The sequence below is a fragment of the Lontra canadensis genome, unplaced genomic scaffold (genome assembly GCF_010015895.1).
Source record: "Lontra canadensis isolate GAN:19392208 unplaced genomic scaffold, GSC_riverotter_1.0 scaffold132, whole genome shotgun sequence".
In the NCBI taxonomy this organism is placed as follows: domain Eukaryota; kingdom Metazoa; phylum Chordata; class Mammalia; order Carnivora; family Mustelidae; genus Lontra; species Lontra canadensis.
This window is the reverse complement of record NW_022631126.1, coordinates 1592466-1616247: the sequence shown is the minus strand read 5'-3', so window position 1 is coordinate 1616247 and position 23782 is coordinate 1592466. Positions and strand designations below refer to the sequence as shown.

The following is a 23782-nucleotide window of genomic DNA, read 5'->3' as shown; positions in this document are numbered from 1 at the left end:
AGCCCAGCCTTGCAGGCTCTGTCAGAAAGCCATGAGGCTGGGGGTCTGGACCTGTGGGTTCTCCAGCTCTTAGTCACCAGCCCCGGCTCAGGCTTCATTCACTGTCCTCATCTGTGAAAGGCAAGCCACTTGGGTAAAGAGGCCATCTCCCACGCCCCTAGGAAATACCGACGGGACCGCTTTATCATCGGGCTGGGACTGGCTCAGGGTGGCCACACCCCAGAGGGCTGCTGAGGGTTCCCTGGGGGTTCCACGTGGAGCCCCGGGGCCACAACTCGGGCTGCAGCAGAGCCAGGGGCCCAGCCAGGTGACTGTCCTGGTCCCCACTCTCGCACACACTTGCTGGGTGGCTCTGGGGAAGGTCACCGAGCGGCCCTGCCGGCTGTTCTGCATTCGACGGGAGGGCTTGGACCGTCTCCCGACCGCCCTGGAAGCCCCTAGGCTGCCTGGAGCAGACGGAGCGGGCGGAATACCGCGGACCACGACTGCAACAGCAGAGGGTGAACCGGGAGCGCGCGGGCGCAGGTCACGTGGCGGGCGCGGGGGCGCGCGGGGGCGGGGCCTGGTGCGCACCGCTCCGCTGCTGGCGGGGCGGGCGGGAAGGGGCGGGGCCTCGGGCGGGGCCGCCGAACGGGGGGAGGCGGGCGGGCTGGAGGGGAGGAGTGGAGATGGCGGCGGCGGCGGCTCAGGGGGGCGGGGGCGGGGAGCCCCGGGGAGCTGATGGGGTCGGCCCGGGGGTCTCGGGGGAGGTGGAGGTAGTGAAGGGGCAGCCGTTCGACGTGGGCCCACGCTACACGGAGCTGCATTACATCGGCGAGGGCGCGTACGGCATGGTCAGGTGAGGGGGCGTTCCGGAGGAGAGGGATCGGGGGTGGGGGGCCGGGAGAGATGATGAGTGCCTTCTGGGCAGGGGAGACTTCCAGTGCCCTGAGGAGGCGGGGGCTTCACGGGACTGGGGGGCGTTCCACGGAGGGGGCCTTAGGGTGCTTTCTGGAGGAGCGGCGCCTCGTACGTTCTAAGGGAGGGGGCTTGGAGGCCCGAGAAGCGACCATTCTGTAAAGCGAGGAGGGACATCTGAGTGTCTGCGGGGGAGCTGAGGGGCCCTTAGGGACCTTAGGAACACGGGATGAGGCAGAGACACTGAGTATTCTTAGGGAGGTGATACCCTTAGTGAGGACCTAGTGAAGGACCCTACTCTGGGGAGAGGATGCCTTGGATTCTCCCAGTGAGGCCTGCCAAGGAGTTTAGGAGAGAAGAGCAGAGCTCAGGGCTGGGCAGGGTAGGGCAGGGCTTTGGGCCTGGTGCCAGAGGCCCAGTGAGCCATGAGGGGTCCAGGAATGTGTCCTTGCAACTTTTAGGAGGGGTCTGTGAGCTCTCTCTCATGCCCACTGTGTGCTCTGGGCCTTTGTTCATCTGGGAACAGCTCTCTTGCCCAGGTGCCTCGCCCTCACACCAGTGTCCACCTCATCCCTCCTATCCTGTCCCTCCTCATTGTGTCTGCCTCCCTGTACCTCCTCCACTCACCTCCCACTCCCTGGACCTGTCTTGGGTTGAGAGAGCCCATCCTGGAGAGGGGAGGCTGAGAGGTCAGGGCAACTAGAATGGACAGGGTTGAGGAGAGGGGAAGTCAGTGAGCAGTCCGTCTCTTCCTCTGTTTGTGAAGTCACTGAAGGGCCGCCTGGCCCAGCTTTCTCCCTGGAGATCCCAGGCCTTCACAGCAGGAAGGAACCAGCATTGTTTATGACTTGGCCCGAGTCCTCTACTGCTCCCTCCCCTCCCTGCTCAGGCCTGGGTGGGGCCACCAGGCCTGGACCCCCCCCCCCCCCGCCGCCCCCCATGTAAGGCCACACCAACATCTCCTCTCTGGCCCTCTCAGCTCAGCTTACGACCACGTGCGCAAGATTCGCGTGGCCATCAAGAAAATCAGCCCCTTCGAGCATCAGACCTACTGCCAGCGCACACTGCGAGAGATCCAGATCTTACTGCGCTTCCGCCACGAGAACGTCATTGGCATTCGGGATATTCTGCGGGCGCCCACCCTGGAAGCCATGAGGGATGTGTATCCTTCACCTTGGCCAGATGGCTGGCCAGGCATGGCCTCAGAGCTGGGCTGGGAGAGAGCGCTGGCTTGCTTTCTGTTTCCTTCTTCCCTGCCACACTCCAAAACAAACTCAGTAAATGAAACTTTCCAGCAGGAAAGAGACCACAGGGTGTAAGAGGGCTGGGAGGCCCGAGGTGAATCCTGGCTTGGTGAATCCTGGCCCGTGGCAGCCAGGCCATGTGCCCTTGGGCGAGTCTGTTCTCTATGCTGTGCCTCATTTGGGGGGAGGGTGGGGAGGGGTTCTATGGGACCTTTGTCTTTTGACATCTGCAGTTCTGTGACATGACCCGGCCTCTGCCCACAGTCCTTGTTTAACAGACGATGATTCTTTCCTCTCCGGGTCCCCAGACTGGAAGGAAGGCAGAGAGGAAGAAGACTGCCCGTTTCCGAGGGCCTACTATGAGTGAGGGCCAACGAATGCCAAGTGCTTTGGCATTTCTTATTCTCTCTTCCAGCTGCTGTAGGAGATCGGTCTCACCAGCTCCATTTCAAAGATGAGGACACTGAGGCTCAGAAAGCCTGAACTCATTGGCTGCTGTGGCTGCCTCCTCTCACCCTCCCCCAGATGAGAACTGTCCTTTCTTTGACACTTCCTGCTCAGGGCCTCACCCCCGTCACCTGTGGACTTGCACTTTGCCCAGGGAGGGACAGCCTTGCCTTTGTCGCCCTCCCCCCACCTCCCACCCAACACTGCTTCCCTAGCTGGGCTGGTCGTCCACTTCCTGCCAGGCCCTGTTGTCAGTGGCTTGCAGCACCCCTTACCTCTCCCCACCCGACCCGCCCCCCGGCAGTCCCAGTTCTCCACCCAGACGTGGGGATTTGTGCAGCACGGTCTGCGAGCCCCCACCGCAGGCTGTGGGCAGGAAATCTCCACACTCGCCCCCAGCTTGCCATGGGACCTTAAGCGAGTCACTGCATCTCGCTGGGCCTCCTCTCCTCTAAAACAAGCAGGATTGGTCCAGACTCTTCAGAAGGCCCTTTCCGGGGCTGATTCTAAAAGACGGTCCAGATGCACCATTTCAGAGACCCAGCAAATGGCATTTATTTACTTACTTACTCACTTACTTAACGTATGTTTAATCTTTGTTTTCTCCTAAAATACAAAAGGACATTTACTCCTCCATCTTCTGATGTGTGGCCAAGCCCTCTTGAAGGAGGAGCGTGCTGTTGGGAGTTCTCTCCTCATTTGTCTTGCCCAAAGCATCCCCAGAAGGCAGGCGTTTATTTTTAAGCAAACATTTATTGCATGCCAGATGGCGTTCGCACTATCTCATTGAACCCTCTCTGCAGCCGTGTGGCTCAGGCATTTCTAACAGCAACACTAGTCTGTGTTTGCTGAGCACTTAAAAGGTGCCAAGCCCTGGGCCAGGCTGGCTGACATAACGGGTCATCTCACCGAATCTTCAGGACTGTTCTCTAAAGAACCATGCTTTCCCCCGCTTTCCACATGGGGCAGTGGAGGTGTAGACAGGTTCAGGTCCTAAGGCCAGTGAGCAGTGATTGGCGGGGAGGGGGAGGCTCAGACAGCAGCAGAATAAACCCCAGAGCTGTTGCTCTTAACTGTGAAACTCTCTTGCCTCCTACAGTTTTCCCAGTAGGGAAACTGAGGCCACAGAACTGAAGTACTTTCATTCAGTGCCACCACCCGAGGTGTGGCAGAGGCCCTGAGCCCAGGGGCTGAGTCTGGGCCATGTACAGTCATGGGACAGGCTGGCAGATCCATGGAGTCTCAGGGGCAGCGGCTGGAAGGGGGCGTGGAGGCTAGCCACCAGAGCCTGTTCTTCTTAACCAAGTGCCCCCCACGTTCCCCCCCCCCGGGGGTCTCGGGTGCCACCCTCAGCTACATTGTGCAGGACCTGATGGAGACCGACCTCTACAAACTGCTCAAAAGCCAGCAGCTGAGCAACGACCATATCTGCTACTTCCTCTACCAGATCCTGCGGGGCCTTAAGTATATCCACTCGGCCAATGTGCTCCACCGGGATTTAAAGCCCTCTAACCTGCTCATCAACACCACCTGCGACCTTAAGGTCAGAGCACTGGGTGCCTGTCCCCTCCTCCCAGGGCTCCGGGGCTTCCAGGTGACCGGGAGCCCCCTTGAGTAGAACCTCACGAGCAAAGGGAACAGTGCGGGCTGAGACGTGGCAATAGGACTGCTTGGGCCCTGGGGCTTGGGCAGCGACCTTAGCAGCCTGGGTTGGCTTCCAGATCTGCGATTTTGGCCTGGCCCGGATTGCCGATCCCGAGCACGACCACACTGGCTTCCTGACAGAGTATGTGGCCACACGCTGGTACCGAGCTCCAGAAATCATGCTTAACTCTAAGGTAGGGGGACCACCCACACCTGAAGGGAAGGGGCCAGGTCCCAGGCAGCCCTGGAGCCACCTCTGAGCCAGGCATGACCCTCAGGATCCAGGCCTTGTCACAAGACTCCAGCTGTTAGGCTCTGGAAGGAGGCCGAGCATTAGGTCCTCCAGGCCTCTGCCCTCTTCCTTCCTGCTGGTTTTGAGTCTAGATGGAGTAGTGGCTTCGCCCAGACAGCAGGGCCCTGTTGAGGCCGGCCCAGGAGCCCACTGCTTTCTCCTCCTCCCCAGGGCTACACCAAGTCCATCGACATCTGGTCTGTGGGCTGCATTCTGGCTGAGATGCTCTCCAACCGGCCCATCTTCCCTGGCAAGCACTACCTGGACCAGCTCAACCACATTCTGGGTGAGGGGAGGCCTGGCCAGCTATGTGGCGGGGGAGACTAGTGGGAGGTGAGGTTTCTTTAGAGCCCTCCTACGGAGCCCCTCCAGCATCTCACAGGATTTCGGTGAGACCCAGACACAAACCTCCTTTGATAGATAGGAGACAGCAAGGCTACACCGCACACTTTGAAGGGCTCACATCAGGATTTGAACCCGGGGCTGCCCACATCCAGACCCCTTGCATCACAATAGTACAGGCTGGGCGATAATGGTCAGGGCTCAGAGCTCATCGGTGCAGACTCTCGGTTTGGGCCCCCGCCCCCCGTTCCTGAACCAGAGAGGAGGGCTCTCACCAAAGCCCCTGCCTTACCCACAGGTATCCTGGGCTCCCCATCCCAGGAGGACTTGAACTGTATCATTAACATGAAGGCCCGGAACTACCTGCAGTCTCTGCCCTCCAAGACCAAGGTGGCCTGGGCCAAGCTTTTCCCCAAGTCAGACTCCAAAGGTGAGCAAGACACGGGGGCTGGTACCGGATAAAAGCTCGGGGCGGAAGAGGGCCCACGCGCCAAGCCACTGCCTCAATAGACAGGACCCCGGGCACGAGAAGCGAAGCAAGTTCCTCCGCTTGGAACGCCACTGGGAGTTCCTCTGGCCTTCTCTCTGACCCCTGACTCCTGCCCTTCCCTAGCCCTTGACCTGCTAGACCGGATGTTGACCTTCAACCCCAACAAACGAATCACAGTGGAAGAAGCCCTGGCTCACCCCTACTTGGAGCAGTACTACGACCCAAGTGATGAGGTGGGCCGGCCGTCAGCAGGGGGCACTGGCGGGGGGGGGGGGGGGGGGGGCGGCCTTCGGTCCTGGCCTGAGTCTGACCTCTGCCACCCCAGCCAGTGGCCGAGGAGCCTTTCACCTTCGACATGGAGCTGGATGACCTACCCAAGGAGCGTCTGAAGGAGCTCATCTTCCAGGAGACAGCCCGCTTCCAGCCTGGGGCGCTGGAGGCCCCCTAAATCTGGACAGACACTTCTGTTCCCGGGGGCCTGGTGAGTGCTCCCCACTGCCGATGCACGGGTTCACCCCGATACCAGTGTGCCCAACACACCCCCGTACAGTCACCGGCTTGTTCACGCCCACGAGGCATGTGCATGGTGGCAGCAGACAGGCTAGAGCCTGCCCAGGCCACAGCTGTGGGCCCCTGGTTCTTCACATCCTCTTCCTCTCCCCACCCCGAAAGTCCCCTACCTGGCTGCACCTCTTCATCCTCCAGGCCCTGTGGCCAGAGGTCCCTGAGGGTCCCTCTCCCCGATCTGAAGACCAGAGCCAGGTTTTGGCTCCCCAGTGTGGGCAGAGAGGGAGGTGGGGCAGTAACTGCTCTGGGAGGAGCCAGCAGTCCCCAGCCTGACCCAGATGCCAAGTTCCCTCACACCTCGTGCCTGGGTCAGTGGTTCGCACACCCTCCCACACAGCTTTCCTTCCTCGAGTCTCTGTTCTGTCCTCCCGGCCAGCTACAGCCCAATGAAAGGAAGGCAGAGACATTCCTGCACTCTAGCTCCAGCCCTGACACTTAGTAAGACCCGTGCAACATTGTGCAAGACTGCTCAGCTCTCTGTGCTTCAGTGTCCTGGGGAGAGCCCTGAGGACGAGAGCAGACACAGAGCCCTAAGCACTGTTGTCAGGGGTTTATATGTATTAACTCTTTGCATTCTCCAGCTGTCCCCTGAGATAGGCACTGAGACTGCCCCCCCAACATGTACACTTAACGGAAGACAAGGCTTGTCCTGGGCATTCATGAGGAGGAGATGATGGAGGCAGAGGTCAGGGCTCTGGCAGGCTCTCTGGTGGGTGCTGACAGTTCTTTCCCACCTGCCTTTTTGTTTAGGCCTTGCCTGCCCCTCTCCTGCCGGACTGTTAGGAAACGGACCCCGTGCCCCACCCCGACCCCCCCGGCGCCCTGGGCAGGGCAGAGGGTGCGCCCGGCCACCTTCCCCGGCTTCACTCTGGCCTCCTGCTTCAGGCCGGCCGAGGCTCCCTGTGCCCCACCTCCCCTCCCAGGACCTGAGGGGCTTGGGTGGCTCCAAAGCAGATTGCCCTCTGCTGCTTGCCTTCGTCTACCCCCGCTATCACAGTCTCTGGTAGTTCTGGAATGGAAGGGATCTGGCCACCCCGGGACCTACTGAAGGTCCCTGGTTGGTGGGGGAGGGATGGGGGATACTAGGTAAGGACTCGGGGCAGCCCTGACCCATGAACACCCCACCCCATTTTCCCTGAAGGAATATTCCTAAGGCTCAAGGGCTAGTGCCCCTGAGGAGCTGAGCCCAGGCCTAAACCCCCTCCCCCAAAGCCCCCCTGTCTAACACCCCTGCTGCCTCTGTGTGTGGGTGACCAGAAGTGGAGCGGGGACATGAGGAGAGCCCGGCGCCCTCACCCACCCCTGCGCCTGTATCTAATATATAAATATAGAGATGTGATTATGATGGCCATGGCTCCGTCTGTGTCCGCCGACGCCCCCACCATGACCGTTGCTTTGAGGACTGCCGCACCTGCCTGGCCACTTCCCAGCTGTGTGGTTTTACACACTTCTGATGACCGTTGGCTCCCTAGCTGGCCAGGGTTGAAGATGGGATTGTCAGGAGTGCCACACTCCTGGACAGCGTGGGGTCCATTTTGCCCTTAGTCACTGTTCTCTCCCCTCCCTAATGGCTTCCCGTCAAACTGGCTGGGGGTGATTCGGGGGTGACTCAGGGACATCCTCCACACCCCCGGATTCTCTGAAAATGGCTTGGGGCAGCCTGTCATATACCCCAGCCACAAGCCCCTGTGGCGGGGAAGGGGAAGCTTGTAACAGCCCCAGGGGCAGTGGGGGCCTTGTTTCCCCGCAGTGTGGCCCAGGGGAAGCAGGGGTGCTGGGAGCTGGGAAGGGTCTCAAGGTGGGAGAGCCAGAGCTGCCGGAAGCTTCTCCTCCCGCCTCTCCCCCCATCCCCAGCCGAGCCCTGCAGCCTGGCCCCAGGCCAGGAGCAGGCTCGCTCAGCAGGTCCCAGGGGTGTGGTGGCGACCAGTGGCGGAGCCAGCCTAGCCCGGCCAGACAGTCCACGGAGGTAATACAGTCCATCAGGAACAGCGGCGTTCATGCGGCGGGAGCCCTGAGAGGCAGCGTGGCCATGAGCTCTGTGCTGTATTACGCCCTACCCGCCCTGGGTAGCTATGTCATGCTCTCCATCTTCTTCCTGCGCCGGCCTCGCCTGCTGCACACACCCTGGGCGCCAGCCTTCCTGCCGCGCCTGGGGGCCCACCGAGCAGGTGAGCTGGGCACAGGGAGAAAGAGAGGATGGTGATGGCGGCCACGGCGGGTGGAGTCAGGAAGCAAGGTGCCAGGGTGGACGGCAGTGGGAGAGGTCCGGGACGGCAGGCTGTTACAGAGGCGGAGCCTGAGGGAGGAGGAGAGCAGGGTGGCAGGGCGGGATGTGGAAGGGGGAAGAGGGGGCAGGGGGTGCGGGGAGAGGAGGGAGGCCCCTGGGACCCACCCTGTTGCCCCACACAGGATCTGGAGAGCGGCTGGAGCACACCTTGGAGGCCATGGAGAAGTGAGTGTGTGCACCTGCCACCCAGGCTGCCCAGTGAGGTGGGCCCAGTGGTGCACTGTGTGACACCAGGGCCACCACTCTGTGGTCCAAGTGACTGGGGCCCCCTGGAGGTGTGCAGCGCAGAGCCTGCACGTCCCGCAGTGGATTCTGCCCCACACTCCCCTCCACCTCCCCACCGTCCTGTGGGCTGGTCTGCCCCTTTCCCTGGGCCTCCCTCCCCCGCACTGACCTTCACTCCCATAGCTCCATGGCCCAGCGATCCGACTTCCTGGAGCTCGACTGCCAGCTGACCCGGGATGGTGTGGTTGTGGTGTCACACGACGAGAACCTGTCTCGCCAATCAGGCGTGAATAGGGATGTGAGCAGCCTGAACTTTGAGGTGGGCCTCGCCCTAGCCCCACTACTGTACCCAGAGAGCCACCATGCCTCCACACGTGCCTTCTGGTGACTTCCCCCCTGTTCTTCCCAGGAGCTGCCCCTCTACAAGGAGGAGCTGGAGGTTTACTTCTCACCAGGTGAGAGCGTGACCTTACCAAGAGGTGTCATGGCCTCGGCCTCCTCCCCTCTCTCCTTCTCGGGGACTCTGACTCTCCTGCCAGGTTCCCACCCCACCCCACCCCACGTATCCCCTTCTGACCCCTCCTGCACAACCCACCTAGGCCACTTTGCACACGGGACAGACCGGCACATGATGAGTCTGGAGGATGTGTTCCAGAGGTTCCCTCGGTTGCCCATGAGTGTCGAGATCAAATCGGTAAATGAAGAGCTCATTAACAAGGTGAGGCTGCAGACGGGTGGCCAGGGGCTTGGGGCTGGAGAGAAGCCTGACTCCCTTTCATCTCTTCCTCCTTCTCTTCCTCGTCCTCGCAGGTAGCGGGCCTGGTGAGGCACTTTGACCGCAATGAAATCACCATCTGGGCCTCAGAGAAGAGCTCGGTCATGAGGAAGTGCAGGGCTGCCGTGAGTCCCTGCGCCTTCACTGCTCCAGCGGCCCCTCCTCCCAAGAGCTGGAGGCTCCCGGGGCCTAGGCTGGACAGGTCTGGGGTGTTGTGGAGGAACTGGCCCTGAGCAGACCTGAGCAGGGTCTCAAAGGGGAAGATTTGGAAAGGAGAGGTGCTGGGGAAAGTGTGAGCAAAGGCGTGCTGGTGGGAAATGGTGGGGGGGTGGGGAGTGTAGGGTGGCGGTGCAGTTAGGCCTAAACACTGGGCCAAGCTCACACTTTTGATCCTGCGGGCACTAGAGCTTCCTGAATGCCCAGCACTGTTCCCCCGCTGGAGCCTGAGGCTCCCGTCTGCTTTCCCAGAACAGACTGACCCCCCTCCCACTTCTCCTTGCCTCCTAGAACCCCGAGATGCCGTTTGCCTTCACGATAAGCCGAGGATTGTGGTTGGTGCTGGTGTATTATCTGGGGTTGCTGCCCTTCGTCCACATCCCGGAGAGGTTTTTCATCTGCTTCCTGCCCACCATCATCAATAGGTACTCCCAGTGTCCCGGTTTCCCTTCTGCATCTCCCCTCCACCCTGGTCCCCCAGATGCTTCTGTCCTCAGATAAAGACCCCCCCCTCCCACCTCAGGCCTCATGACGCAGGGTCCCCAGCTCCCTGGCCATCCTCAGGGATGACCCCCAGGGTCCTCTGAAGACTGGTTCTCAGTGAGCATTCAGGAATACCAAGGGGGGGGGGGCACAAACCCCCTGGAAACTCTATGTGAATGTGTGTTGAGGTGGAAGGAGTCTTAGGACAAAGTATTCACTTATTCATTTATCCAACAAATTTTTATTGAAAGTCTACTCTGTTCTAGATGCAGTTACACTATTAAATATAAGATGTGGGTGGGGTAAGGCCCCCCTGAGCTTACAGTCTGGCTGGGAGACAAATATTAACCAATTATAGTATCGGTCTGTGATTCTCGAAAGGAAAAGCAAGCTTCCTCCTGCTGGGGGACCAGGGTTAACAAAGTAACAGGTGGGTAAAGTCCCGCCATTTGGAGACTTTGCCAGCTCTTAAGCCTGCGCCCCCCGCCCCCCGCCTTTCTGAGAACTCTGTGGCAGCTCTGAATGCTTCCTTCTCCCCTCTGCTGGCCTGAGGGAGGCTCCCAGCCAGCCCCCACAATCCTTTGCTACAAAGACATCATTAGACCACAGGTCTTGGTCTACGTAACTTTTATACTGGGTTTGCAAAGTGTCTTCCCATCCTTTAGTTGATTAGAGCTTTACTTTGCGGCAACCCAGAAGTTAGAGGAATCGTGACCCCCACAGGACCCACGGACGATCTGAGGCTCCAGGAGACTCTGTAATTTGCTCCCAGCCACACAGCTGGAAGTGCAGGACCCGAGGTTGCCTGGGTCCCACTCCAGATCCTACGCTGGCTCGTTACATAAAGGGCCTCCACAGTCATCCCTGAAGTGGGCTGATCAGGGCAGGTAGCGGACGCCTTGAGCATTGTCTGGCCACGGGAAGCCAGCGGGCCCAGTCAGGGGACCCTCAGACTGTGCAGCCAGCTTGAGACTCAAGCTACGTTCTGGCCTTGGCCCTAGGGCCACCACCAGTGGGCTGTGACACCTTGGGCAGCTTCCTTCAGCTCCCCCAGACTCAGTTTCCACTTCTGTAAAACGGCCAGGAGGGGGCGCTTGCAAAGTATGGAGGCACGGACATGGGAGTAGACTCACGGATCAACGAGGGACCTGTTCTCTGGGGCACCTGCAAAGTGGTGCCAGGGTAACCCTGGTCAGGGGTCACTACCACCCCACCCCTGCGACAGAGTGAGATGCAGGGGACCGACCATGATACCACCTCTCTGCAGGACCTACTTCCCATTTTCCCGCCCTGGGCTGAACAAGCTGGCAGCTGTGGTTTCCAAATGGTGAGGGGGTGAGAATGCTGGGTGGCGTGTCCCTATGGAGACCTCCCACTGCCCTGCCTGGTCCCCTCTCATCATGGCCTCCACCTCCCTCTCCCTACCAGGTTAATCATGAGGAAGAGTCTGATCCAGCACCTGGAACAGCGAGGAGTGCAGGTGAGGCTGGAAGGCCACCCCCTCAGCAAGTGGGTGGTTTGCATCCCAGTCACAGTTCTGCCACCAACTAACCGGTCACCTGGAAGTCTTAGTCTCTTGATCTGTGAAGTGGGGGTAATGGTGTATTTAACTAGTACCTCCTAATGGTTTGGTAAGTGCGAGCCATTATCATCATGATGATGGTGGTGGTGTATTGAACCTACTGTCCGATTCTTGATGAGAGGGGGAGCGGGGCTGGGGAAGGACCTGAGAAGGGCAAAACCAGCTTGGCCTGCTCCCCGCCCCTCCCCTGGGCAGCCACTTTGACCAGGTCACTGAATTAGCAGACCTTTGTTGAGAATGCACTATGTTGCAGGCCCTCCCCTCCCAGGGAGCTTACCATCAAATCAGGGGCAGAGGAAGGAAGTGAGGCAGACAATTGCAGGGCACCGAGTGGACAGAAAGGAAACAGCGCTGTGGTCAGTAGGGTCAAAGGAGGCCTTCCGAAAGAAGTGAGGAGCTGGCTCACAGGGAGAGGAGAGGGAGAGCATCTCCAGCAAGAAGCTGGGCATGTGGGAGGGCTGGGAGAAACCAGAGGCCAGGGCCATCGGAGGCACCGAGAGGGGTTCCAGCAGGCCGCAGTGTGAAGGCTGGGGAAGGCAGCGAAGGGTGTGGCAGGTGGCCTGGGAGCATCAACAAGGAGCCCGGACTTCAGCCTCAAGGAAGGGATGCTTCTGAGGGCCTGAAACAGGGGAGAGGCCTGATCCAGTTGGGTGACCCCATTAAGGGTCACTCTGGCCACCATGTGGCAAAGCAGAGCCTCAGGAGGCAGGTGCTGTCACTGCCAGGTGTCGGGTGTAGGTGGCAAGCAGGGGGACAGGTGGGGAGTTGGCAGACAGGCCGGGACTCCACCGCCCACGGGAGGGTGATTAGCACCCCCTCCCCCGTGACTCCGAAGTTTGCCCCATCATTCCCATTTGTCACGTTAAGAAACCGAGCAGTCCGGTGACTTGCCCAGGGTACAGATACCATCTGTTCCCACCTCCGTGCCCACAAGAGCAGACTCGGGCGACAGGGAAGACGCCAAGCAGCAACTGATTGGGGCAGGCTGGGAGATGCTGGCATGCTGGTGGATGTGCCACAGCCAGCTTTGCAGCAGAGAGAAAGAGGGGGCTTGGGTTTGAGCAATAGATGACTTCCCTAGAGCAAGGTGCACGTGCTCTCACCTTGCCCAGTTTCTGGCATCCAGCGTGAAATCACTGAGCAGAGTTTGGGTGGTATTTCCACCTGACATGCTCAACAGACGCGAGTAACCTCCAGAGGTTATTACCATTACCAGTACGTAATGGTAACGTGCAGTAAAATAATTAGGAAGGGAAGAGTTTGGAGTATTTATTACCTTCGTTTTTAAGATCATTATTGAATTACAAGTTTATAGAATTTAGTATTTCATAATGGCTGTGTTTAATAACCAGCTTGCAAAATTCCTGGCGGTCTCACAATCCACCCCAGCGTCCCAGTGCCGGGAGCTCCCCACAGAGGAGGAGAGCTCCCCCACCATCAGATGCAAGGGGAAGTTCCAGGTAAACTGTGTCAAACTGTGAGCCCCTCCGTCCCACCCAGGTGATCTTTTGGTGCCTTAATGAAGAGTCCGATTTTGAAGCAGCCTATGGCCTGGGGGCCACCGGCGTCATCACCGATTACCCCACAGCCCTGAGGCGCTACCTGGACAACCACAGAGGAGCTGCCCAGACCTCGGAGGCCCTCACCCTCTCCTCTGTGTCTCTTCCCCAATAAATGTCGTCTTCAGAGTCACGTCTTGGTGTTTGGGGGGCACAGGTGGGAGGAGATCCTAGCCCACTGCAAGATGGCAACTGAGGGCCAAAGAGGCCAGCCGAGGGCCAGAATTTGGGGCCTGACCCATCAGCCTGACCCACTGGTTCCACTGCATTCCAGACCCAGAGTAATGCCACCACACCCTGTGCCAATCTGGCCTCCACTCTCCTCAGGAATGTCCCTTGCAGGAAGGAGCAAGGCCTCCTGTCCCTTCAGAGCCATGGGTTCCATTCTCCTGAGGCCATGAAGAACCCCAGGCACACAGCAAGGGACTTCATCTGGGCCTGCAGACCTCACCAGGCTGCGGAAGGTAGACATGGCCTCAGAGGCTGAGTCCTCGGTGCCTGGCTCCTGCCTCATCCAGTCCAGCCTTCCACTCCTGGGTCTAAGCCAAGAGCAACCCCAACCTCCTCAGCCCTCTCCAGCCTTAGTACCTTATTCACTGACCAAATCGCATCTCACAACCATTTGTTGACTGTTCTAGGCCAGGCAGCATCCTGGGGCCATGGCAGGGAGTAAGAGGAGTCTAGTAGGGTAGATGCCTGGTAAACTAACCGAGCCTGCAGAGGCAAGGACAACAAAGAAGGCTTCCTCGAAGGGAGGATGCTCGACAGTAGGAACTGGCTTGCTCCGAGGCTCTGGCTCCCAGAGGCCTAGCGAATATGGGCACCGTTAGCTCTTCTGTTCTGAGAGCCTTTCCCCAGTGCCTTTTGCTAGGGCGAAGACCGTGGAATCCGACCAAAGTGAATCCCAACTTTGCCCCTTCCCAGCTGGATACCTCGGGAGAGCTGCTGGACCTCTTTGACCTCCGCTCCCCCGGAAAATGGGAACAATAGCGAAAGCTGCCTCATAGGATCGCTGCGGGGATTAAGAGAGTGGGGCACGGGCGGTGGTTAAACGCGGATAATTACGGCTATTATTTCCCCGGGGGCGCGCGTCCGGACACCATTCCCCTCCTAACCCCGCGCCGGGTCTCGCACCGCAGAGCCGGGCCGCTTCGAAGACCGCAGGAGGCCGGACGCGCCACCGGACCCAGGCCGCCGGGCCGACCTGCTGGGTTGCGGGGCCGCAGCCGCATTTCCGGGTGGGCCGGAGCAGGGAGCAGGGGGAAGGGCAGGCCCTGCCTGCGCTGGCCGCTGTGTGACGCGCCCCCTCATTTGCATGCGGCGCGCCGATTGGCCACGGCGACCGCCGGGACCAGCGGCCGGCCCCCTCCCCCTCCCGCCGCAGCGGCGGCAGCAGCTGGTCTCGGTGTAAACAAGTCGCGGCGGCTGCGAACCCGGGCCGGGGGGGACGGCGCCCACCAGGAGCGCCCCCCACTCCCAGGCCAGGCAACCCCGGCGGACCGAGCCCCCGCGCGCCCAGGCGAGGTGAGGCCCGCATCATCAGGGCTGCGCGTCGCCCCGCGCCCCCGCCCCGCCAGTGAGGACTGCCCCCTTCCCCCGGCGTCCGTCCCCCACCCCAGCGCCCCAGGTGAGCCCCGGGGTCTCAGGTGAGGCTTCGCGATGCAGGTAAGAGCTCCTCGGCACAGACAAGGCCTCAGCGCCCCCCCGCCCAGGTAAGAGCCCCTCCCCTCCTAGGTGACACTCTCCACCTTCAGTGAGGGCCTCTGCCTTCTCCAGGTGAGGGACCCTCTTCCCAGGTGAACTCCCTGTACCTCGAGTGGAGCCGTGTCACCCCTACCCTACCCCCGCCCTTGGCAGTTCAGGTGAGGTCCTAAGGACCATCCAGTTCCTAACCCCTCCATACTTTACCCCTAAACCAGCACTCTGAAGCCCCTTCCTCCAGCTTCAGCTGTCAGGTCAGCAGGGGTGAGGCCGGAAGTAGATGGGTGACTCACCTCAGGCTCCTCCAAGCCTCAGTTTCCCCATGATGCAACTTGAGGCCTCCTCAGTGAGTCAAGACTGAGCCCGCTCTGGCCCCCGGAGAAGCTGCTGGCTCTGGGGAGAGGAGACAGCAGCCAAGTGTGACAGAGCATCCCCATGGCCCTGGGTGTGCCTGCAAGTGCATGGCCCAGGTCCTGACAGCCCACTCACTCCCTCCCTGGCAGGCACTGGGCTCCCTCTGCTCCCCGTGGGCTGCTCCCCGCGTGGGGCCACTGCCCCCGGCCCCCGCCATGGTGCGGATTTCAAAGCCCAAGACGTTTCAGGCCTACTTGGATGATTGTCACCGGAGGTATAGCTGTGCCCACTGCCGCGCTCACCTGGCCAACCACGACGACCTCATCTCCAAGGTAACCAGGTCACCATTGGGGCTAGAATGAGAGACTAGAAGGGCTACCTGGCAGCTCTCCACCAATGGCCCTGACTCCCTTCCTCTCTCCTTCCCACCCTTTAGTCTTTCCAGGGCAGTCAGGGGCGTGCCTACCTCTTCAACTCTGTGTGAGTATTTGGTTCCCCTTCTTTCTTTCCGTGACCTCTGTTGGGACCTGTGACCCCCAGCATCACACTAAGACTCCCAGAGTCCCCTGATTCCAGTTGGAAGATGCTATCGCCCTTCTCTTGGATGCTAAGGACAGACACAGTTGGATACAAGCTAGAGGGGGGCTTTGTGATGGCGGGACCCTCCCTGGGACTCCCCCATGTCCCCGCAGGGTGAACGTGGGCTGCGGGCCAGCCGAGGAGCGGGTGCTGCTGACAGGCCTCCATGCCGTCGCTGACATCCACTGCGAGAACTGCAAGACGACTTTGGGCTGGAAATATGTGAGTCTATGACCTCTGACCCCAGGCTCCCCTTGACCCAACCTCCCATCACCTCCTCTTCACAAGCAGTCACACAGTAATCTTTCAGAACCCACAGGTCCAGCTCCCACAAGTCAGGCTGTCTTTTCATCCCCTGACCGTGCTCTGTTCCGTCACATCCTGCAAGGGCTTTTAGAATTTTTCTCTCCATCCATCCCTCTCCTCACAGACACACGCATGCCCATTTTACAGATGAGGCCATCATCCGAGTGACCATTTATTGAGGGCTTATGGACCATGCACTGTTGTGTGTGCCTGGCACACTTTCTCTCATTCCATCATTACAACAATCCTGTAGGTAGGGTCTATTGTTAACTCCACTTTACAGAAGCAAAGGAGGCCCAGAGATGTTAAGTAACTTTCTCAAGGTCACACATCTGTAAGGAACAGCATAGGGACCAGAATCCTGGTGGTGTGTTTGTTTTTAACTCCACATCCTTGATGGCCAGCTTCCACTGCCATTCAGAGGTTCAGGGAAGTTGCCCAGGACCCCACAGCAACATGGAGCTTGGGTCCATGAGCCTCCTTTTCACTACCCTCATTGCCACAGCTGCTGTCCAGGGTCTAATTTCACTACCCTGTGTTTCATGTCCTTATCTGGCAGTGGAGGAAAAGGCCACAACCTGGCACCCAAAATTGTTATGGGGATCAGATTAGATGCAGCAAAAGAAGACAGTCTTGGGAAATGGCGAGGGCCAGGACTCCTCAGGCACTACTCGGAGCTGCGGGCCCTCTGTGGGGTGGATGTCCCAGGTGGAGGCAGTTCACCTAACCTGCGTTCACCCTTGGCCTAGCCTCAGATTTGCTCTGTGCCCCCAGACGTGCCCCCAGACGGATGGCTCGACCTCTCTGGACCGCTGACAGATAAAGAGATGGCCCAATCCAGGGGTCAAAAATTCAAGGGCTTGCATGTCTAAGCAAGTATGCAGGCTTGCATACTTTGGGTTTGCAAAAGGGGCAACATAGCTCTGGAGAGGGACGGGGCAGTCCATGGCAAAGTGGAGTGAACCCGGCCCACCTGTATTTTAGTATTTCAAAGTCATTTTTTCTAAACTCTGCTGGCCAAACAAAACACATGCATACGTCAAAACTGGCCTTTAGCTACCAGTCTGTAATCCCTGGACCTTTTAAAAACTTCCATAGTCTCTCTGTTGGAACCGACATTAGTTCTTAAAAACTAGCAGTAATTCAGAAAGTTTAGTCTGTCCCATTAGTGAGAGACTGGCTCTGTCAGTTACTAGCTCTGTGTCTTGTGGCCAGGTGGTTTGGCTTCTCTGCATGACAGTTTCATCATATGTAAAATGGGGCCAGTCATACCTGCTCCTCAACCCTGATCCCTTTTGGTAAAGCCCTTGCTCCAGAGATGACGTCCTCTCCCCTCTTTCCAGGAACAGGCCTTCGAGAGCAGCCAGAAGTATAAAGAGGGGAAGTACATCATTGAACTCAACCACATGATCAAAGACAACGGCTGGGACTGACCCCTGCTCCTGCCGCATGTGGCTCGAGCCCGGCCTGGCCGCCAGGGGGCGCCACTGGCTTCCCTCCACGAGAAGGGAGCTCTGGACCCTCAGGGCCCCTGCAGAGGAAGGATCCAGCTCCTGTACATATATTTTATTGCATGCACTGTGACCTTGGGGGGCGATCAGAAGGTGGAAGACACCCCCGCACCTCCCTGCGATCTGGCTGGCTTGGATCTCGTTTTTAACCCCTTCGTGCCCCGCCTGCCCTATAGATATGGCCTATGTGCTGCTCCCCCGGCCCCAGTGCACCGTCTGCCCTGTGAACTCCTCCCACCGGGCCCCTCTTACCCCACTCCTGTCTGCTCCCCTCGTTCTGTAGCGTTTGTACATAATAAAACAATGGAGTGGAGACAGCCCCAGGCTCACGTGGAATCCTGGAACAGGGGACTCAAATGCAGATTCCTGCCTCTATAGACCTGTTCTTTTCTGGGCCCCACATGGCATGGGGTAGGCACTGCGGTCAAAGCCGTGAGTCTGCGCTCCGGGGGCTCAGCCATCTGAGACCCAGGACCGATCCTACAGCCCCGGAGCTTCCCGACCCCACTAGACCTACTGAGGCCTTGACCTCGGCTGATCTGCGCCTCCTCAGCTTTAGCGTTTTGCCGCCGCCTAGAGGCAAGCTCTCCTGGGAGGCGGCCGCGCCACCAGTTTCACCGCCCCTCTCGTCGCGACTACACATTCCAGCGGCCCCAGCGGCATCTGTCCGTCTCCTCTCTTCCGAATCTCGGCGCTGGGCCTGCTGGGAAGTGTAGTTCCGAGGGTTCCCCAGAGCGGGACCTTCTGGGAAATCCCGGCTCCAGCCGTCAGAGACTGTCGAGCTGTGCGTGCGTCTGCACTTCGGAGTTTCTGCGGAGGGTGGAGGTTTTGCGGAACGGGAAACAGGAAGGAAGGACTCCAGGGGTTCGGGCCTCGGCTGCGGACTCCTCGAGGTCCCCAGTGCCCCGCGTAACAACAAGCTCATGCCGAGTTCCTCCAGCCCTGCTCTTTTCCTCCAGTCATGCTTCATCCCTCCGAGCCCTGGTTTCCAAGTGGAGGGGGCAGGGAGTACCTGCTAGAAAAGTCTGGGGCGCCAAGGTCTGCCCCAGGACTCTAGGCTCCATCCCAGGGTCGAGGCCCCGCCCCTCAGTAGCTTATCCCTAGCCGGGGCTCCCCCCGTGGGAACGGGGACCAGCTGGCCGGAAGCGCCAAACTGCGTCCCTGTCGAGCCCCGGGGATCAATCAGGCCGAGGAGTTAATTATGTAATGAGGGGGCAGGGGGTCGGAGCTAATGAAGCCTGGAGTGGGGGGAGAGAAGGGGAGGTTACCCAGGTATCCGGCCCCCTCTTGGACCCCTTCCAGGCCCCAGGGGTCTCCACCCCAGCCCAACTCCAGGGCCCCAAATAGGGGAGGGGCTGTGATCCTGGGCCTGGAAGGGGCTGAGCTGTGAGCTATAAAGGGGGCATCTCTCAGCACCGGGGGACTGACTCTGGGCAGCGTGACCTGAGGCCAGAGGGGAGTACTCCATGTACCATCCACGAGAGTTGTACCCCTCTCTGGGGACAGGCTACCGCCTTGGGCCCCCCCAGCCGGGGACAGATTCCAGCTTCCCGCCTGCCCTGCCAGAGGGCTACCGCTACCCTGGTGAGCATGGGGACCAGCTCCTGTGTCGGGACTGCTGGGGGCTGTGGCCCTCTGCTGGCTCCTCATTCTGCCCCCACCCCTTCTCCAGATCTGGACACTCCCAAGTTGGATTGCTTCCTCTCCGGGATTGAGGCTGCTCCCTGCACCCTGGGCGCTGCCCCACCCCTGCCCCCGCTGCCCCCAGCCCTGGGCACTGAGCCAGCCCCCCCAGCCCCTGAGGCCCTTCATTCACTCCCCGGAGTCAGCCTGAGCCTGGAGAACCGGGAGCTGTGGAAAGAGTTCAATTCTGTGGGAACAGAGATGATCATCACCAAAGCTGGGAGGTGAGGGGCTGGGCCAGGGTCAAGGGGCCCAGTGTGTGCCTGGTGGGGGGGTCTCCTGGGAAAAGCAGAGTTCCTGGTAATGGGGCTAGGTCTAGGGGTTGCTAGAGGGTCTAGAGCTCTGCCTAAGTTCAGGGTGTGAGTGTGGCCTGGGTCAAGGGTTACTCTAGGGCTGGATCGGGGTCATTTGGTGGCAAGGGTCGAGGGTCAGTCTGTGGAATCTGTAGCTGGTTTAGGGACCAACCTATATAGCAGGGGTCCTAGGTCGGTCTGGGCCTGGATCAGAAAGTCTGGCTGGGTGATAGATTCATTTGTGGCCCAAATCGGGGGTCAGCCTGCGGCCAGAGCCAGCATTGACACTACCACTAGGGTCAAGGGCCAGCCAGTGACTGGCATTCAGGGAAGTCTGGCCAGAATCAGGGTCAGTATATGACTAGGTCTGGGGTCACCCTGGAGGCAGGGATGTGGCCAGTGTGTGGCCCGTGTCTTTCCAGGCTGGGAACTCGGGCTTGAGCATGCTAAGTCCTCCGTCCCAATGCGGGCAGGACATTTTTTTTTTTTTCCTGAACCAGGTTTGGCCAGCAGTGTAGACTCTGGTACTGGAGATTAGGTGAGGAGACCAGAGTGGGGAGCAGCAGACTCCCGGCAAGATTATAGGGACAGAAGTGTGTCACCACTGCTTCTGTGGATGGAGTTGGAAGGGGCCAGGAATCAGGGGTCCTGGCTCTGGTCCTAATCTGCCCCGTGACCCTGGTCAGATCTCCTGTCTGTTCTGTTTCCCGAGTGTAAAATGGGAAGAGACAAGCCTCCAGCTCCAAGACCCTGCCGTCTGAATTCTAATTCCACCTCTGTGGACGTTTCTCTGCCAAAGCTGGGTGAGCCCACGGCGGCTGTGTCCCCTGCCGGCGCTGTGACCCCTCCCAGTCCCAGCCGGTAGCACCAGGCCTCTCCCATCCCCTCCTCTGTCCAGGCGCATGTTTCCTGCTTGCCGAGTCTCAGTCACTGGCCTGGACCCCGAGGCCCGCTACCTGTTTCTTCTGGATGTGGTTCCAGTGGACGGGGCTCGCTACCGCTGGCAGGGCCGGCGCTGGGAGCCCAGCGGCAAGGCGGAGCCCCGCCTGCCTGACCGCGTCTATATTCACCCCGACTCTCCTGCCACGGGTGCCCACTGGATGCGGCAGCCTGTGTCTTTCCATCGTGTCAAGCTCACCAACAGCACCCTGGACCCCCACGGCCATGTGAGGCCCCAGCTGGCGGGGAGGACAAGTTGAGGGGTGGGTGTGGGGGCCCCCCTGGGCGGGCAGGGAGTCACCTCGGTCCTTCTCTCCCAGCTGATCTTGCACTCCATGCACAAGTACCAGCCCCGCATCCACCTGGTGCGGGCCGCCCAGCTCTGCAGCCAGCACTGGGGGGGCGTGGCCTCCTTCCGCTTCCCCGAGACGGCATTCATCTCTGTGACAGCCTACCAGAACCCGCGGGTGAGTGACCCCGCTTCGGGGAGTGTGTGTGGGGGTGGGGAGGGGATGGAAGGGTGGGCTCTGCCCTGGGCCATGGGAGCTTTGACCCTGGATGTGTGTCCCCAGATCACACAACTGAAGATCGCCGCCAATCCCTTTGCCAAGGGCTTCCGGGAGAACGGCAGAAACTGTAAGAGGTGGGCACTGTTCATTCATTCCCTCGTTCGTTCAACAAATGCTTGTGAGCTGACCACCGTGTGCCAGGGACACAGCAGTAAGTAAAGACATTTATTTCCTCGCGGCTTCCCATTTAGCACCTGCTGTGTGCCAGGCACAGTTCTAGATGCTGGAGACCCATCCGTGAACAAAACCAAGGGCCCTGCCCTGATGGGACTGGTCCTCTAGGGGACAGAGTAGGCAGGTCAACAGAGAGAAATAAGTAAAATATAATATGTCAGGGATGGGTTCTAAAGAGAAAAGAAATAAAGGCAGGAAGGAAGATAGGAAGGACCGGAGTGAGGTCTGTATTACTTTGAGAGTCCTGGTCAAGTCCTGGAGGACCTAGAGTGGGTATTCGAGGAAGAGCAGGCCAAGAAGCGGGAACAGCCTGTGCGAGGGCCCTGAGGGAGGAGTGTGCCTGCAGTGCGACTGGAGAGGAAGAGGCCAGAGAGGTGAAGGGGAGCCACGTTACGTTGGATAGTGAAGGTTTATTTAGGACTCGCCTTCTATTCTGAGTAGAGTTCAGCTCCCTCAGAGCCGTCCTTTGCCCTCAAGGTGGGTACAGACAGGGAGCCATCCATCAAAGGGTCACCCTTACAAATGTAAACCGTGGACAGATGTCATGAGGGAGGTTGTGCCATGCCATGGGAGGTCGGGAGGACTTCCCTGAGGAAGTGAGACAAGAACGGGAGCTGAGACAAGGATGAGCTAAGAAGGTGAGCAGGGGCAGACAGAAGAGGACTCCAGCTAAGGGTGGCTCGGCAAGCCGGGCGGGATGAGCTGGGTTCAGACCATGCCCTCGCCTTCTAGCTTGGGAAGCCTTTTCCCAAATGCAATACACACAGCAGGAAACCATTGGAAAGTTTTAAGGGGGAAATCGAGCCCAACTCTGCCACTTTCTAGTCACTTAGATCTCTGGCCTTCGGTTCCTTCGTCTGTAAAATGGGTACAATAATGGCACCTGCCCGACAGCGTCCCTGGGAGGGTGAAATGCTTGGCACCTGGCAGGTGCTATTATTACCATCATCATCATTATCATCATCATCGTCGTCGTTGTCGTCACTGTTCTCCAGGGAGCGAGATGCCCGTGTGAAGAGGAAACTGCGGGGCCCAGAGCCTGGAGTGGCAGAGGCCTATGGGAGCGGAGGTGAGCGCAGTCTCCGTAGTGACGGGGGCCGGTCCTCAGGTGCCAGTCCTCCTTAGCTCAGTCTATCCTCTCCATCTGCCCAGATGCACCAGGCGGTCCCTGCGACTCCACGCTGGGTGGGGACGTCCGTGAGTCAGATCCAGAGCAGGCCCCGGCCCCCCGCGAAGCTGCCCTGGCCCCAGCTCCTCTGTGCGGAGGCTCCAGCGCCGAAGCCTACCTGCTGCACCCCGCGGCTTTTCACGGGGCCCCCAGTCACCTTCCAACCAGGCAAGTGGGACAAGGGCACAGAGCTCGGCTCCTTCAGGTTGGGGGTCCCTTTCCCCTGACATGTCTCTTTACTTCAGGAACCCCAGCTTCCCTGAGGCTCCAGACTCGGGGCGTCCAGCGCCCTACTCAGCTGCGTTCCTGGAGCTGCAGCCTGGGCCAGGGGTCTCAGGGTACCCAGCCGCTGCTCCCCCAGCACCCTTTGCCTCACACTTCCTCCAGGGGGGCCCCTTCCCCATTGCCTACCCCGGCCCTGGGGCTTACCTGGATGTGGGCTCCAAACCAATGTACTGAGGTCTCCCTGGGCCCTCTGCCTCCCCCCACCCTACCCCATCTTCCATCACAGACCTCTGCCGCCCTTCCCCCAGGCCTGTGGCCCCATCCCTTCCACTGGCCCCATCCCCCACGCCAAATGGCTGCCTGGGGCCTCCCCCACCCCACTTCACACTTTGATTTCACTCCCACCCACCCTGGCTTCAAAGCTCTGGCTAAGCTGCTGGGAGTCCAGCTGGGGCCAGCTTCCCCTTCCAGACTCTCACCTCGGTGTGAATGGAGGGAGGCTCTGCCTGGCCAAATGGGGCCACTGCCCAACACTCCCACCTCCTGGGCCTCACCCTTGGGCTCTGCAAGTTCTACCCCCTCGCCCCAGTGCAAGCCACACCAGTCCACTGTCAGGACCAGAGTATTTTTGTTAATAAAACTCCAAAGACCTCAGTGCTCTACAAACATCAGCTAATGCTATTTAGCCCTGGGCAGGGCTGGGTGAGAGAAGGTTTTGTGGGGAGACCTGGGCCCTGATTTTGACTTGCCAGTTTCCAGCTGCTTGACCTCATGCATGTGAATCAACAGCTCTGGGGCTATTTCCTTTTCAGGGAAGTGGGGAAATCAGAATGTCCTGATGCTCACTTGTTTTGAGAATTAAATAAGGCTGCTTCTGAGAACCCAGACCTCCACCTAGCATGTGGCAAGCCTTCTGGAAACAGTCACTGTCACTAGATATAGACCAGGAGGCTCCGGGGCAGTCAAGGTCCTCTGTGCCCCCCAGGTCCCAGGCTGGCGTTGCTGCTTGTGACCGATCAAGTCTGACACAAACCCAAAGACCATTTTTCTCCTTTTATTAGAATTTTTCTTTGTTTTCTCTCAAAATTTTTTATCTAAAAACAAAAAAAAAAAAAAAAAAGGAAAAAAGAAAACCAGAAAATTATTGGAAACTCCATGGTTCAAGTGGGGAGAAAGGAGAGGAGCATGGAGCTGAGGCTCCGAGCCTCTCCAGAGACAAGTCCTCACCCT

General features: G+C 59.3%; 4 protein-coding genes across 8 annotated transcripts; all 4 read left to right on the top strand.

Annotated features, from left to right (window-relative positions):
* Nucleotides 1-668: 668 nt before the first annotated feature.
* Nucleotides 669-14332, top strand: MAPK3 (mitogen-activated protein kinase 3). Of its 2 annotated transcripts, none has more exons than XM_032842753.1 (9): nucleotides 669-838; nucleotides 1877-2059; nucleotides 3942-4131; nucleotides 4310-4426; nucleotides 4696-4810; nucleotides 5165-5296; nucleotides 5480-5589; nucleotides 5682-5837; nucleotides 14322-14332. In XM_032842753.1, exons 1-8 carry the CDS (start codon nucleotides 669-671, stop codon nucleotides 5802-5804), a joined length of 1140 nt encoding a protein of 379 aa, XP_032698644.1. In that variant the 3' UTR covers nucleotides 5805-5837; nucleotides 14322-14332. The 2 variants fall into 2 exon arrangements, with proteins under 2 accessions (XP_032698644.1, XP_032698643.1); XM_032842752.1 differs by lacking the exon at nucleotides 14322-14332 and adding an exon at nucleotides 6674-7268.
* On the top strand, nucleotides 7376-13179 carry GDPD3 (glycerophosphodiester phosphodiesterase domain containing 3). Its single transcript, XM_032842751.1, has 10 exons — nucleotides 7376-8091; nucleotides 8333-8375; nucleotides 8619-8754; nucleotides 8845-8890; nucleotides 9035-9153; nucleotides 9246-9335; nucleotides 9718-9851; nucleotides 11177-11236; nucleotides 11338-11389; nucleotides 12992-13179. Exons 1-10 carry the CDS (start codon nucleotides 7569-7571, stop codon nucleotides 13163-13165), a joined length of 1377 nt encoding a protein of 458 aa, XP_032698642.1. The 5' UTR covers nucleotides 7376-7568; the 3' UTR covers nucleotides 13166-13179.
* A 643-nt stretch (nucleotides 14333-14975) lies between the features above and the next one.
* On the top strand, nucleotides 14976-17819 carry YPEL3 (yippee like 3). 3 transcript variants are annotated; one of them, XM_032842747.1, is made up of 5 exons: nucleotides 14976-15097; nucleotides 15255-15437; nucleotides 15542-15585; nucleotides 15798-15906; nucleotides 17334-17819. In XM_032842747.1, exons 1-5 carry the CDS (start codon nucleotides 15032-15034, stop codon nucleotides 17421-17423), a joined length of 492 nt encoding a protein of 163 aa, XP_032698638.1. In that variant the 5' UTR covers nucleotides 14976-15031; the 3' UTR covers nucleotides 17424-17819. The 3 variants fall into 3 exon arrangements, with proteins under 3 accessions (XP_032698638.1, XP_032698640.1, XP_032698641.1); XM_032842750.1 differs by having other exon boundaries at nucleotides 14990-15005; XM_032842749.1 differs by having other exon boundaries at nucleotides 14989-15437.
* Nucleotides 17820-18328: 509 nt separating this feature from the next.
* Nucleotides 18329-23205, top strand: TBX6 (T-box transcription factor 6). Of its 2 annotated transcripts, XM_032842694.1 has the most exons (9): nucleotides 18329-18704; nucleotides 18915-19085; nucleotides 19174-19408; nucleotides 20376-20643; nucleotides 20737-20883; nucleotides 20989-21059; nucleotides 22155-22228; nucleotides 22312-22495; nucleotides 22573-23205. In XM_032842694.1, exons 2-9 carry the CDS (start codon nucleotides 18968-18970, stop codon nucleotides 22784-22786), a joined length of 1311 nt encoding a protein of 436 aa, XP_032698585.1. In that variant the 5' UTR covers nucleotides 18329-18704; nucleotides 18915-18967; the 3' UTR covers nucleotides 22787-23205. The 2 variants fall into 2 exon arrangements, with proteins under 2 accessions (XP_032698585.1, XP_032698584.1); XM_032842693.1 differs by lacking the exon at nucleotides 18329-18704 and having other exon boundaries at nucleotides 18773-19085.
* Nucleotides 23206-23782: the final 577 nt, after the last annotated feature.